Raw genomic sequence first — 16197 nt, forward strand, 5'->3', positions numbered from 1 at the left:
CGGCCTCCACAGGAGACTCACAGTCCCTCTCTGTGTCTCTGTTCCTTTTTGGCCACCGTCAAATGAGGGCGATGGCGACTGGACTTCTGATCCTAAGCTGAATAGCTGCCCAGTCCAGCTTCAGGTCCCCCACCAAGTGCCCCCTTCTAGAACCCATTGTTCTCAACCAACTCTCAACTGCCTCCCCCCCCCCAGGACTCTGCTGTACTCTTTCTTAAAGCTACAACAGTCCCAACCTTGGGAGCAATATTTTATACATCCTGCTCTGTCAAGTCATCCTATTGAAGGAAGGTGAGGACAGGTGACCTCACCTAGGCCCGAAGTCACCCCCCCCCCACCAAAGCAGGCTCAAAGCTTCTCAGAGCTTTTCACAATCATTTTTCTCAGCAGCTAAAAGGCATTAGCTAAGCATCAGAAACATTCCGCTTGCTGTTACTAAAAAGATTGCAACAAAGGTAGGGAACACAGTCCATTGTTTCTCAGGCCTTTCTCATACCTTCTGGCCTTGCTAAAGCAGTGTTTTTCAACCTTTTTTGGGCAAAGGCACACTTGTTTCATGAAAAAAATCACGAGGCACACCACCATTAGAAAATGTTAAAAAATGTAACTCTGTGCCTATATTGACTATATATAAAGTAATTATTGAATAGGAATCAAATAAACACAAAGAAAGTATTTTATAATTACTTTATTATGAAATAGTAAGTAAACAGAAATATGAAAAATTATAAAATGCTTTATTTTTAAATCTTTCGAATTTTTCAATTTTCCCCACGGCACACCAAGCAACATCTCGCGGCACACTAGTGTGACGCGGAACAGTGGTTGAAAAACACTGTGCTAAAGAACCACATTGCAACTTGCTTTCTGTCCGGGAACCATGCCAGAACAAGAGATTGAAACATATCTGAACACTCTGAAACCCCTTTCCTGGGAAGGGTGCCAAGAGTCCCAATAGTCCCAAGACAGCTTTCTGTTCATGCTCAGAGGACTCCTGAGGGAGGAGAAAGGGGGAGGGAACTGGAAAGGGGTATATATGCTTGTGCACATGACTGAATTTCGTGCATGCTTTTTGTGACTTATCACACTTGCTCCTTCTACCAGTTCATGGATGGTAGAAATAAAAGCCTTTTCTCCGAAACTATTCCTTGAGTGTCTGTTGACTCCCACTTCCCTTTCCCAGGCGCAATATTTTTCCCACCTGAGGGCAAAGCCTCATAAGGTTACACTATTAGAAGCAAATAAGCTTCCAGTTCCTGCTTCCTAGGAAATTAGGGAAAGTGAGATGCAGGTTCTCCCTGTTCTAAAAAGCAGGTGTCTTCCCCTAAACGATCCTGGGAATTGTAGCATCCATGACCATCCCACCTCTGCTGAAAAACCTTCTTTGGAGTCTACCGCCTTACGAGGGATTTATTCCCACTGTCAAACAGCTCTTGCTGTCAGAAAGTTCTTCCTGAAGTTGAGTCGGAGTCCCCTTTTTTGTAGCTTGAAGCCATGGCTTCAGGTCCTGAGGGCCTCTGGAGCAGGAGAATACAAGCTTCCTCCCTGTGACGGCCCTTGAGATATTGAGAGGGCTGCATGGTGTGGCTCTCATATCCATGTCCTGAGGGACAGAGAGCAAAACGTTTCTCTCTCCCCTTTCTCCAGCCCAGGCAGAATTGCAAGGGGTCAGTGCATCTGGCTGGTAAGAAGATGGTTGAAGTTTGGAGCCCAGCCAGGGCTGGTTGTGGGCAGGATCCTGGCATTGTTGGGGGTTGGGCTAGATGACCCTTGGGGTCCCTCCCAAATCTACCATACTATGATTCCATCAAGCAGCTAAAGGAACGGGTGGGGGAGCAAGATGCAGAACAAGGGGAGGCAAAAACCACACACCCCAACAGCACCCTCTGGCCTGACCTGCCATGGCCTCATCCCAGCACTCTTTGACCTCCCTGATTTTATTTCTATTAATTCAGCTGCCTGCCAACCCAGCAGCCTGGCTCCTGTTTGCCAGCTGATGTCACAAAGTGCTGATTTGCATGCAAGCCTTACAGTGGCCTGCAAGAAGGATGCCTGTCATATGATGGTGAGAGACTTGCTGAGACAAGTGATAATGAGAAGGAACTCTGAAGGTAGGAGCCCCAGAGGAGATGAGTGGCAAATTATTATTATTATTATTATTATTATTATTATTATTATTATTATTATTATTATTATTTTACCTGTTACAGGTACATGTGGCTTGGCTCCCTGGTTTGACTTGTCCACAGATGTTGTCAGCTTGGCAGGTTCTCAGCTTTGATCCCCACATTATATTTTCTGTTGTGAATATCTGGTTGCTTACAAGGTTGAACCACATGGCCTTTCCATGCCTCTATTTTCTTAACTCTAAGGCTGTGTACACATCACACCTTGAAGTCTCGGGGTAATTCCATTCAAATGACAACCTACAGACTCATCGTTCCTAAATATGTTGCAGACCATTTTAAAGAGAATTTCCCAGAGTTTCAGGATTTTGCCTCTGTGTGGGATAGGTTTTAACAGGAAGGAGAGTATACGCTAATTGAAATTTATCCCTCCAGATACCCACAAATGTGAGATGAACAGTTTTAAAATCCTGTTTGACAGCAAAACTAAAAACTTAGGAGCAGCCGCCAGGACCATATACACTGGTCCTAAAGGATCTATGATGGCTCCCAATACATTTGCGAGCACCATTCACAGTGTGGGTCCTGTATACCTGAAGAAGGGTTGCCACCGGGTCCTTAAAAAACAGAGTTTTAAAATCCCATCCTTGACAGCAAACTTAAAAGGATAGGAATCAGGCTGTGGAACCTTGTATTGAGCAAGTCCAGCTATGAAGCTAGCTGCCTTCCCTCCCTTTGCCCCACTTAAGAAAGAGTCAGGCATCAACCTGGGGACTTTAAAAATAAGCTTTACTTACTTTATAATCATGCATCGGTTCACAACAATAGTAGCATTAAAAACTGTGCAGGAAAAATACTGTTAAACATTTTCAGGAGACCCACCCCCCGAACCCTTGAAATAGATAAACGGTAGAATTTTGATTAATTGGGATTTCAATGAAAGCACAGGCTGCAGAACTGTGCCAGACAAGGAATTCCTGGGCTGACTTTTGCAAACCAGGCTGGGGGGCCTAGCAAAGAGCAAATCTGTTAACACACTTGAGCTTGCTGGGCACACGACCCAAGGGGAAGTGGGAATGAGCCCCAAAGATATGGTGGGTACACAGCCCGTGGTTTCAAGGGAAAGGTCTCTAGCAGGCTTTAGCTCACACAGGGCAGAAGCATAGTGAGATTTATTTTGTATTATTTGTTTACACCATCACTGCATGTGACCCTGTTATGTACTGAGTAGAATAGGATCCAAACTGCAGAAGTCTGATTGGTCCTAGAACAATAGGATTCAGAATGCAGCAGTCTGATTGGTCCTAGAACAATGCAGCAGTATGATTGGTTGGCAGGAACCACCCAATCATGCTCCAGATAGAAGTGAATCCACAACCTGATTGGCTTACAGTAGAATTCCAGAATTAGCTAATCATGTGCAGCCCATTGTGTAAATAATGTATATAAAGCAGATACTTTGAGGGGACATTCATTCATTCCTCCTCAAAACTATGAGCTGAATAAAGAGCATGAAATCACTTTGCGACTCTGAGTATATTTCAGACCCTTTACAAAGAGGTTCCTTTGACTCCTTAATTTGACGCAAGGAGCCCAACAGTGAAAGGCTGAGGGTCTAGGGTGGTCCCGGAGTCCTGCGCAAAGACATAAGCCAGGATTCGTCAGTTTAGACTTGGCATGTCCCATAGGGAACCTCTGTGACAACAGGGGGCCTCTGTTTTCATTTTCCTTTCTGTCTCCCCGGTCCTAAGACAGGCAGGGCACAGAGGCTGCGGTGGCGCCGTGAAGAAGGGGAGGCCACCATGTAGAAAAATGGCATTTTGGAAATCGTGGTATATTAATTCCATGGGGAATCCATTCCCCACATGTGCCAGGAGGTTGTGGCGACAACCTGAGCAAACAGGGCTGGGGAGGAGGGGAGCATTACAAGTTAAAGCTACCATATAAATAGAACAGGTAAGAGGAAGGGAAAATTTGCATGGAGCAGGGAGAACACAAGTTGAGTATATGTGTTTATGCTGTAGAGGCATTTATGAAAAAAGGCTTACATGAATAAGACTGATTTGAGAACCACCACTCAAGACCACAAAATCGCTTCTCCGTGTGGGCATGGCTCCTTCCCGGCCCTGTTTGGCGCAGAAGCAGCAGCCAAAGTTTCCTCCCATTAAAACATCATATTGAGTTATTTCAGAGAGGGAGGAGACTTTGGCTGCTGCTTCTGTGCCAGGCCGGCTGGGAAGGAGCCGAGACGCCCGTAGGGAGGCCAAGTGGGGAAAGCTTATAAGATCATGAGGCATCTGATCAAGGCCTGTATTTTAAAAAATGAGCTTAAAGATGTTTTAATGCCAGGCAGAAGACCAGCTGTCTAAAAGACTGGCAGATGTCTATCCTCTTGGACAAGGGCCCCCTGATTTATAGCAGGAGCCAAAATTCTCAAAGTTGTAAAAAGGGAATTACAGGCTGAGAGCAAAGGTTACTAGGTTACTGACCCTACAGAATACAATCAAGCTGCAAAAGCACTAATTAAGAGTTGGTAAATAGTAGGATTCATTGTTTAACAAAATATAATACCATGTGTCTCCCATTAGAGACTTTAGCCACATTTTCATAAGGTTAAAGGGCAAGAGCTAATGGGGAAAGCAGCTGGCCGGGAAAGGGGGGTTGTAAACTGAAGACGTTTTTACTTTGAAAAGTCTTTTGCTTCTAAAAATCTATATATGTTATGTATGAAATATATTGGCTTAAATGTAATTATGCAAAGGATTTAGAAAGTAAGAAATGTTAGATTCTTATGTTAGATTCTTATTTCATAGAATCATAGAATCATAGAGTTGGAAGAGACCACAAGGGCCATGGAGTCCAACCCCCTGCCAAGCAGGAAACACCATCAGAGCACTCCTGACATATGGTTGTCAAGCCTCTGCTTAAAGACCTCCAAAGAAGGAGATATTTCATTGATGGTGTGTGAGAATGTGAACCCAAGATCTCTGACCTCTGTTTAAGATAAAAATTTAAAACCATTAACCATCTGTTTTGGAGGGCAATAGGGCAAGGAGGGCAAGAGGTGATCTGGTAATTAAGGTGCCTTGTTGAGGCAAATGTAAGATATATGGCTACTTGTTTGCCATTTATAGATAGAAGGAAATATAGCTCTTTGTCTCCCATAAAAGGTAATAAGAAATGGGTGTATCTTTTATGATTGGTTCTAGCAAACAGCCAATGGGAATTTCAACCAGGCTGATTGGACAGAGGCAGCCAAAGGAGGAGCAAGGGGGCTGGGCTGAGGAAATATAAGTGCTGACCATCAGGGCTGGAGTGGGCAGAGCTTTGGTAACCATATACCACTGTGTCTCTCATTTATTTGTCTAACAAATAAATTATTATTTTAATTTCTCTATTGCTGCGTTGAATATTTCATTCCAGCTAAGCGTTAACCACAAGCAGGGTGCTACAATCAGGTAGGAGGAAATGCCCCATCCCAGGTCCCCCCCCCCTGCCCCAGACTAGCGTGGCTGGGAGCCAGGCGCCTGCTGATGTCTCCATTTGTTTTGCAGCGAGGGAAAGATTCAGCAATGGAGTAGCCGCATCCCGGGAGGGACTGGAGCCCAGAAAAAGGCCTCTTACCTCAGAGGTCATGGGACAAGGGGGAGGGGGGAGGCCCTAGGAAACACACCAGAAGGGCCTGCAGGATCAGGCCAAAGGCCCACTTGGTCCAGCCTCTTCTTCTCCGAGGGGCCACCCAGATACCACAAGCAGGATTCGAGCCCAAGAGCTCTCTGCCCACCTGGGACTTCCTGCAACGGCTTTTCTGAAGTATTGTTGTCTCCATCAGGACTACCAGCCTTTGACTGCCCTCTCCTCTGTTCAGCCACCTAATCCTCTTTCAAAGCCATGGAACACCTACTTCCGGTTTTGCGGCATTCGGGTTCCAAGTTGTTTGTGAACTAAGCTGTTCAAAACCGAGGTACCACTGTACAAGAATCTTCACACGTTAGGCGATACTGAACAATATTACAAATTCCACACTTAAATATAGAATATTTATTAACAAATGCTGGATTTTACATTTTAGGCAGCAACCGAGTATAAATGTAAGTAATATTATTTAAGATTGTAAGAGTAATAAACCTTTACAAAAAGGCTCTCAATAGTGCTACTATTTTGTCAAGCAAACAGGATGCTGTAATTTTGAGCATCCTTTTTTTCCTTTCCAGAGGAATATACCAAAATAAGGAATTTATTCTACTTAGCCTCAGCTTGATATATTTTCAGGCTACTAGGACTGATATTATAGAATAAATTAGAAATATAGTGTCTTAAAATAGTAGTACAAAGTATATTTTTGTTGCTTCCTCTTTTACCTTTGCTGATCAGTTCAATAACTCAAATTAGACATTATGTAAATCACATAATCTATTTTTACATGTGCAAACCAACATTTTAAAGGATAAAAACCAAGCATAGAAACTTTATTCAGAAACAGTTATTTTGCAAACTTTTTCTATTTGTATTAATACTGTTTAATCACTTAAAAATGATGCTAAAGATATGAAGATCATAGAGCAACCGGATAATATATTTTATGAACAGTGAGCATGATTAAGCTAAAATATTAGTTGATCACTTTACCTTGTGCATTGTAAGTCTGTGCTCCTTCAAATAAACAGCTGCTACTTATTTTCATTTGGTAGTGAAATTGTCTTCATAGTGAAAAATGGTCTATAATTTCTCCCCTATTAATAAATTTCGGGAACATGAAAGTCATTATTTTCTTGATAGAGAAATTTGATTATGATTCTCCCTAAGGAATAAGTCTCATTAGCTGGTATTCAACTAAGTTTTACTGAGAGTAGACTTGTTGAAATTAATGGACCTAACTTAATCATGTTCATTAATTATGATCGATCTACTCTCAGTAAAACTTAGTTGAACATCACGCATTGAACTCAATATTCTGAATAGATATGGATCAGATTACGCTGTAAATTAGCTGCATACTTTTTTGTTCAGGAAGGCAACAGGACACATGAATGACTAGGTTAAATATCCAGTGTTAGTATTTGGGTTTATAAAACAAAAAACAAAATCCTGATTACACAGAGACTTAATTAAATTCAATGTACATTGCCCATTAAAAGCTTTGCAGAGATGCAATTGTATATTCCATATAAAATATGACTGGAAAGCAAAGCATTGCAATACAAATGCAAGCAAGGAGATATTCAAGTTAAATCATGTTTTACAGTTCTGTATTATCGGTCATGCCCCATCCCCAGAGCCCATAGGCTCTGGCTTCAACTTTATCTGCTGGTTGCATACCCCAACAAATTAATGCAGCGCTAACAGTTGGACTTAACACCTGCCCTCATGATTCATAGAAGCACCGGGCACTTCCAACTGGAAGGAAATAAACTGGGATTTCCTGAGCAGCAGAAGTAGAAACAGTGCTAATCACCATTTATGCCACTGCAATATGTTGATCTGTAGGATCAGGGGTTCCAGATTACAATTTAGTAAGAGGCAACAATAATAGCCAAACATCCTCAGCAGCCATACCTTTAAAAGCTTGCCCAGGCAGATTAGAGATCTTCCCTACTTTTATGCCCCATCTCCAGTTAGGATTGCAGTAATCCCCTACTTTGTGTCCTTAGAGACTCCGTTTCTCCTGATATCCATCCACCTTCTCTCTTTTTTAACTTCTCCTGCTTGGAGCCTAAAAGACTGAAAATGGAGAAGTATGCCTTTTGCATCCCTGTTGTTCATATGGGACTAATTTTTTATTTTTGAATAGCACAAGAGAGATGTTTGAACTACCTGGGAGCCAAAGAACTACCAGCAGAGAGAAATTAACTGCTATGTTGTTTTATGCAAACATTTTCTTTTTCTTAAAACAGACCTTTAAATTGGCCTTCAATTTCAGTAGGGAATTGCCTGCAATAATATTGTACAGTGCTTTTATGAATATTAAGGCCACTTCTCTGTCATGTTTTGTGGATGTTTGGTACTATATACAGTGGTGCCCCACAAGACGAATGCCTTGCAAAAAGGAAAATTCGCAAGACGAAAGGGTTTTTCGGTTTTTGCGTCGCTTCGCTAGACGAATTTCCCTATGGGCTTGCTTCGAGTTGTTGCGAGTTTTTTCCCTTTTTCTTAAAGCTGCTAAGCTGCCAATAGCTGTGCTTCGCAAGACGAAAAAACCGCAAGACGAAGAGACTCGCGGAACGGATTAATTTCGTCTTGCAAGGCACCACTGTATATGGGTACCTATCACACACTATCCTTAAGTTAAGCAGGGCTAACCATGGCTAGGACACTGTGTTGCCACAAAACAATGTCAAATAGATCCTTAAATCCCTGTAATGGGGAGTGCCCTATTAATGAGAAACTTCCTCTTTTGTCCCATCTCTGCACTAACAAGGCAGTTGTGAACATCTGGAAGCACACCTATACCATTTGTTGTGAAAATGCACATCCCATTATTTTATGAGGTTGAGAGCCGGCTAATGTGCTTTCAGGAAAAGTCGTTTGTACTCTGCCAGACATGCGAGAAGACTCTAAGGGCTCGTGTTTGACTGTCTGAATAAAGCTGGGGTTTTTAAATTCACACTGCATCTTCAGAACTTGCCTATTCAGCCCCCTCTCTTCTACTAAACTGGGATTGTAAAATTCATTCCAGTAATGTGTGTCTTGTGCACCCTCCACTGCTTCTGCGCAGACTGCGTTTTGGGAGCTCAGAGGAACTATCTCCTTGCTGTGAACTCCTTTGCCAGGTCCACTTCTGCTGAGGCTGGGATGGTGCATCACAATGTGTTGCCAGTTATACGGCGGATAAACACACTGCTTTGGGGTTTGGCAAGGAGACAGATGCTCACTGAGGTCCAGTTCTGTTTTGAGGTGAACCCTAGTAGGAAAACGGATCGCTTGCTTTTTCCTTGTGCTGTTTTCACCAATCCAGACCCGACTTGCTGAAACAGCATCTATATTTTCAGAATCTGAATCATATTCAGTTTTGATGTTATGAGCCAACCCCGTGTTGTACGGAGTTTCTGAGGATACTAATGGACATTGTAACTTCATGTATTCTCCAGAATAACTTTGTGTTGTGTACGGCTGCAAGCTTGGATGAGGCTGGCAATTTTCTGCGCCACCCCAGGGAGAAGGACAGGTTGATGATAAACTAAAGAGCCGTTGGTCTCTGTTGTAGAAAGGTCTAGGAGTTTTGCTTGAACATGTAATCTCATTACGCTGACTTCTAGAACAGTAATTTGATGGATTCACTGAAGTCGAAATGCCATTTCTGTTGTTACTGTATTGAGTACCGAATAGCGATGCAGTAGGAGCGACAAGTTCTTGCTGAATAAAACATTCTTCGTCATCTGTACAAGGTTCAAACTTGACTTTTATGCTGTCCTGCTCTTTTTTCCTTGGGGTCCACTTACTATACTTCATCTGTACAAGGTTTTCCCTGTTCCTTTTTGTGTTTGCGGTGCAGCTTGCTATCTTCTGATGACAGTCTTCCCTTTCAATAAAGGTAGAAAAAAAATATTTTTAAAAACTTGTAAAGGCTCCCCCCCCCCCAGCAACATGTGAAATATGGTGATGGAGAAGAGCAATATTCATTGGCATATCACTGCTATCAGCTGCCTGTTTTTCAGTTTTGACTGAATAGTGCATTATTGTTTATTATATGTTATTAATTTACCATTGTGTATGTTGCGCAGTATCCTCTCATTTATGTGTGTGGATGATTCCATTAAATATTAACTTACATTTTCCTGCAAGTTTCACAGTTGCAAAAGGTTGACTCCAACACTAGAAAAAACGTGACTAACAGGTCTTTTAATTTCAATGCGTCTACTCTAAGTAGAACTTGACTGGGAAGTTTTGGGTTTTGTCCAACTGTCAGTTAAAAGTGTTTAAATATACCTACATTTATCTTGAAGAAGCAAAAAGGTTTCAAAAAGCTTCTCACTAATTCAAGAATTTCCACTGGATCAGAAGTTTCTCTAATCCCCCATTCTGCTTCAGCTGCAGTCACAAGTCTCTTGAAGCTCATAGCCAAGGCATGAAGGTGAGGAACACCCCCTGTTCACCGGCATTTGGAGATACACAACTTATTGACATGGGGTTCTAGTTACAGAGATGGGGGCTTACAGCTACTGGCAGTCGTCTCCTCCATGAATATGTTAAATCCTTATTCAAAGCGAATCAGCCTATCTTCTAGCAATGAAATCCCACAAGCTATAGGTTGTATGAAGACTTTTCCTTAATGTACTGTGTTTTATCACTGAGATTAACAATTTATTTCCATACCATTACCCACATGTCCAATCTGGCTCCTTATGTTTTGCTCTACAAGTGGCTGTGCAAAGCATGAGGCTTTGGCAAGCGAGACAGAGTGTGTGCAGGAGGCAAACTTGCTCTCAGTGTCAGGGAGGAGCAACAGCTCTAGATGCCCGTTCATGCCTAATTCTCTAGCTAATCTATTTGTTAAGCACCAGAATGCACCTGCAACAGACTGTTAATCAGCCCACTCCTGACAAGAATGAAAGCACCTCTCCAATAAGTCATTTTTGGAATGAGAGGGTAGCAGATTGAATAACTCATATAGAGTTTTTCTTTTTGATGTTAATTTAATATCATTGTGTAAACTATTTCCCCAACATTCCTTCTCCCTCCTTTTCCACTTTTCTTATCATGTTTTGCCTTTCACGCTATATATGAGTTTGTAGTTTTAAAATTTTAAAAATAATTTTTTTAAAAAATCATGTATGGTTTGGTGGTGAAATATATCTAACATGCAATGTCTGATTGGCACCCTCCTGCCATTTCCAGCAATGGGTATTCTGGAGCACACTTCTTCCTGAGACACCACCGTCAGACTAGATCTCATAAGCCTACACAGTAAACCCACAATTTATGTGGGGATTATCTTCCAGGGACTGTGCCTAAGTCAAAATGGTGTATAGTGAAAACACACTGGGTTGAATGGCAGTTGGGATTCTCCACGTCCCGTCCCCCCCAAATGCCCACTGCCCTTTTAAATTTTTTTGCCAAGCCTGTAAAGCTGAATGCATAAGTTGTGGGCTTAAAGGTAAAGGTAAAGGGACCCCTGACCATTAGGTCCAGTCGTGACCGACTCTGGGGTTGCGGTGCTCATCTCGCTTTATTGGCCAAGGGAGCCGGCATACAGCTTCCAGGTCATGTGGCCAGCATGACAAAGCCGCTTCTGGCGAACCAGAGCAGCACACGGAAACGCCGTTTACCTTCCCGCCGGAGTGGTACCTATTTATCTACTTGCAATTTGATGTGCTTTCGAACTGCTAGGTTGGCAGGAGCAGGGACCGAGCAGCGGGAGCTCACCCTGTCGCAGGGATTCGAACCGCTGACCTTCTGATCGGCAAGCCCTAGGCTCTGTGGTTTAACCCACAGCGCCACCCGTGTCCCCAGTTATGGGCTTACAGTATGTAAAAAAAGGTTTTTTAAGCCTCATTGTGTATGACCAAAATCTCTGGTTGCTCCTGGTAACTAAACCCTTGATCCAGCAACAATATTTGTATGTAACAAATGAGGTGAGCTAGCCTTGTTATGAGGGGAAACAGCTAACAAGCAGTTTGTATGAGTGCTCATGTATCTATTTATCTATCTGGGTGTGAACTCCAGCATGGGAGAAAGGGAGTACATAGCTTCCAAAAAAATCAAAAGCAATAATTGAATCAAAAACATTCACAAAATGGCTGGCTCCATGTCTTCTAGCACATGGTGGTAAGCACCTTTTAAACACGCTTTCAACTGTATGGAATACTTGCACAGGTAAGAGCTTTGCTCATGGCCACTGAGACGTCTGCCCACAAGCAGATCAGAAAGGATGTGATTACAAATACTGACATTATTGACCAGTAGAGGGAGGCCTTGGTAGTGAGAATAAAATTCTAAGCTGTGTTTAGAAACATGCCAACCAAAGCAATATTGGTCTGACTTCAACTCTCACCTCCATGTGTCTGAATTGTTTAAAAATTCAAAAGGTAGATCCAACAAAAATCAGCAATTGTTTAGGCAAGCAGATGCTTTTGGTGAGATGCTACAGGTTATCCTCGTAAGCAACAGTATTTTCAAATTAGTGTATAAAGTACAGCATGTCAGAGCTTATGGGAACTGCAGACTTCATGAGCCACACGAGGAGGGGGTGTCACCTGGAAACCAGCCAGAGACGATAGGGCACAGAAGATCTGTGATGGATGGGCACCGGGACCAGAAAGGAGCTAGGAGGCAACAGGAGTGGATAGCATTGTGGTCTAAAGCAGTGTTTCCCAACCTTGGTCCTCCAGCTGTTTTTGAACTACAATTCCCATCATCCCTGACCACTGGTCTTGCTAGCTAGGGATGATGGGAGTTGTAGTCCAAAAACAGCTGGAGGCCCAAGGTTGGGAAACACTGGTCTAAAGAACTCCCTTGAAGCAGAGTCCCATGCTGCAATGGCACAGGGGTCCACGCCCAGACTCACTGTCCCACCAGCAGCCAGCTCCCGTTACCCACTCAGTGGCTGGGGAAACCCGGCCAGATGGGCAGGGTATAAATAATAAACTATTATTATTAAATTATTATCATCTGACTCCAGAAACATCCATGCTCATGAGCAACTGCTACTTGGGTGGCCATTCAATTCTTGGGCCGTGAGTCTTTAGCTGAATGTTGCACTTTCTACACCAGTCAGAACGACAAAAAAGCAATCTTTCCTCTTAGCTTATTTCTCACGCAATATATTTATATTTTGAAATGCTTATGTTTTAAGCATACTTACTTGGGAGTTTGCTGTAGAGCAATGGCATATTCTGAAGAACCATTTCGGTATTGAACTTGAGTACTGGCCTGTATCCAAACCCAATGGTCTTCGTTTGCTTGCAGCCTCTTCAGAGAAATTCCATTTTCTCTATTATTCTTTCCTATAAAATTTGAAGGGCAATGTTTTTGGTGTAAAATATTTTAAGTATGCTACTTCATAAATGCTTTAGCATCTGATAAGTACGCAATCTATCTATTCAATGAAGCACTGAACACTCATTCAGGATGGAGAAAACATAAGTCTAAGTTTGTCATTGCCTAATACGGGAGAACCATTGCATGAAAGCACGCTGCTTCGATTTAAACCCCTTTCAATCGCACTGTTTCGGCACTATATATGCTTGTTCAGCCAGCCGGAATAACTAGATAGCAACACCTAAATGTGTGAAATCTGTACAGAAACCTCTAGCTAGCTAGTGCAAAGGCGGTCTTTAATTTCACAGGGGAGGTAGGGCAGTTATTTTGGGGGGTACGTTACTTTTATATCTCTGGGACATTTTAATTTAAAATGGCAAAAAAACATAACCAGTAAAGCCAAAACAATGCAGACCAGTCAATAAAGCAAAAAAACTTGAAGGAGAAAGCCTGGCAGGCTGACAAAGCATAATCTGCGACTAGAGTTGGGGAGGGAACTTGGTCACCCCCAACCTCTTTCTCCAGTGAACTGCTACATGCAGCCCTCCAGTTCTTTGGTGGGTGGGGGTGGAACCCATAACAACATTTGTGTGAAATCTCAAGGGTCTCCACTTGCATTAATGGATTAAAAAGGTAAAGGTACCCCTGACTATTAAGTCCAGTCGCAGATGACTCCGGGGTTGCACGCTCATTCCGCTCTATAGGCCCAGGGAGCTGGTGTTTGTCCGCAAACAGCTTCTGGGTCATGTGGCCAGCATGACTAAGCCGCTTCTGGCGAACCAGAGCAGTGCACGGAAACGCCATTTCCGCCGGAGCGGTAACTATTTATCTACTTGAACTTGACGTGCTTTCGAACTGCTAAAGAATGGCAAATGTTTCAAGAGGATAGCTGCTGCAATCCATTTATATATCAGCAACCTGAGCCACAATAGCAACTGCAAAGGAAAATGGGGAAGTTTTACCTTGAAAGAAAAATTCAAGCAAACACCACATAAAGTTATTACATGGATAAATGCAGAATAATGATTTTAAAAACCACTGGTGAAAACGATACCTTCTTGGAAAGCATTCCTTCTGTGAAGATCAGCCATATACTGTTCAGAAATAGCCTTTGAGCTGCAAAGATTAAATAAAACCAAAACGTTTTTATAAATTACACTATGGACATGCATGCATGCCACTGTCATAGTAAATGCCACAAAAAAGCACTTCAAAGCAACTTCTGAATTCCACATTGAAAGAATTTGCACATCAATACATCCATTATCTTACTTGGGTTCGTAGCAGAAGTCATATGACTGGATTAATCATTCTTAGAATGCTACAGAATACGTTTCAAGTACTGTAGTGCAATTATATGTTTGGGCATGTCCCTTTATCCCATTACAGGACAAAAAGTATTGATGGAATGCAAGATGCTACACGTTTGACAGGTATTGTATTGACGTTATTTACTGGCAGGTTGTCAGTGCAGCATTTGCCAGATCATGAGTGATTTGAGTGGTAGCACTAAGCACAGAGGAGAAAATTCAATATATCTGAAACAATGACAAAAAAGAACCTTACTCTTATGTGTGCATACACAGGACTGTAGCTTTACAGTGCTTTGCCCATTTTTAGCCTTGGCGTCACCAACTGTTACCTGCCTTTCTCTTTGCCCCCACCAGGCTGTGGAATGGATCCAGCCCCTGCTCTGAGCTTCTATTGCTCAGGCACAATGAGAACTTGGGGTCTGGGGGCTGTGACAAATAATAATAAGAAGTCTCAAGATGCATTTGTACTTGCTTTGCATCTGTTGTGGCTGCTTGATCAGATCTGCATTTTGATTTCACAAAAAGGCTTTTTAGCTTCATGTCAGTCACAGAAGGAATCAGAAGTGGCACCACTATGCAGAATAAGGACAGCTGAGGGTGTAATATTGCTCCTGAGGATGACTTCTTTTTCTGCCCAAAGAGAAATTTCAGTTTGCCTTGAAAGTGCATCGCCTGGAAAACAGGGAAAACACGGGAGAAAGTTGGCAAGCATTGTTCCACAAAAAACCATTTGAAATGTGTAAACCTCATCAAATTGTAATGTTCTTCCTCTGCTTGCTTGGTTCCTATCATTGGGTAGAGTCATACGTTGCCATAGTCACCTGGATGTAGCTAGAATCCCTACCACTACCTTGAGAAGATCCACATGGATAACACAGTGGAGACAACTCCGATGTGGCAAGGAATCATATCACGATCCAGTGAGGTGTATCAGATGGAGTGTAAGACTTTGGGTTGACTTGGGCTTCAATAACTGTTTAGAATCATAGAATCATAGAGTTGGAAGAGACCCCAAGGGCCATCGAGTCCAACCCCCTGCCAAGCAGGAAACACCATCAGAGCACTCCTGACATATGGTTGTCAAGCCTCTGCTTCAAGACCTCCAAAGAAGGAGACTCCACCACACTCCTTGGCAGCAAATTCCACTGTCAAACAGCTCTTACTGTCAGGAAGTTCTTCCTAATGTTTAGGTGGAATCTTCTTGTAGTTTGGATCCATTGCTGTGAAGTCGCTAGGTTTCTCTGGGCTGGTCTTCCTCTCATTTGCCCAGCTCACAAGGAAGGAAGCAACTCTACAACTCTACGATTCTATGAGCTGAGATGTGAAAAACTCCACGTATTCCATCCTGAGCCACATGAAAGTATGAGAGTGGAAACGTGCTTTAAAAAGTAATAAATCTGACCCACTGGCTCCTCCTTATGAGTCATTCTGAGATCCAGCTGTGCAGAAACAGCTTCCACTACTTTGGTTCTCAGAAAAATTGCATACTGTCCAAAAACCTGCAGAAGCGCCATGGCTCGCTGGCAGAGGATGTGAGTTGCCATCAAATGTTTCCGAGCTCCATCCCTGGCGTCACCAGCTAATGCTAGGAGACCCTTGTCTGAAACCCTGCACAGAAACTGCCCCCCCACTGTGGACAGTAGAAGGCAGCTTTCTGTGTGGAACCAGAAAAGCCATTTTTGTGCAAGAGAACCTCATGCACACCATCAGCTGTGAATGGTTGTATCCAGTGATCCTGTTCCAATGATGGAAGACTTCCAGCAGCAGAAAGGGGAGGGAAG

The 16197-nt window shown here is 42.8% G+C and overlaps 2 protein-coding genes across 2 annotated transcripts in view; both read right to left on the minus strand.

Annotated features, from left to right (window-relative positions):
- The window catches only part of MSANTD3 (Myb/SANT DNA binding domain containing 3), a 177614-nt gene that overhangs the window by 102065 nt on the left and 59352 nt on the right, over positions 1-16197 (minus strand). The gene's annotated exons all lie outside the window — the stretch shown is intronic.
- Positions 6153-16197, minus strand: part of AHRR (aryl hydrocarbon receptor repressor) — a 47312-nt gene continuing 37267 nt past the window's right edge. The window contains exons 8-12 of the mRNA XM_081884007.1: positions 14889-15088; positions 14158-14219; positions 12928-13069; positions 8375-9645; positions 6153-8130 (exon numbers count right to left, since the gene is read on the minus strand). Of these exons, the coding sequence (XP_081740133.1) occupies positions 8571-9645; positions 12928-13069; positions 14158-14219; positions 14889-15088 (1479 nt within the window). The 3' untranslated portion in view covers positions 6153-8130; positions 8375-8570. The remainder of the gene's footprint in view (positions 8131-8374; positions 9646-12927; positions 13070-14157; positions 14220-14888; positions 15089-16197) is intronic.

This window comes from Podarcis melisellensis (genome assembly GCF_964234715.1).
Source record: "Podarcis melisellensis genome assembly, chromosome: 13".
In the NCBI taxonomy this organism is placed as follows: Eukaryota; Metazoa; Chordata; class Lepidosauria; order Squamata; family Lacertidae; genus Podarcis; species Podarcis melisellensis.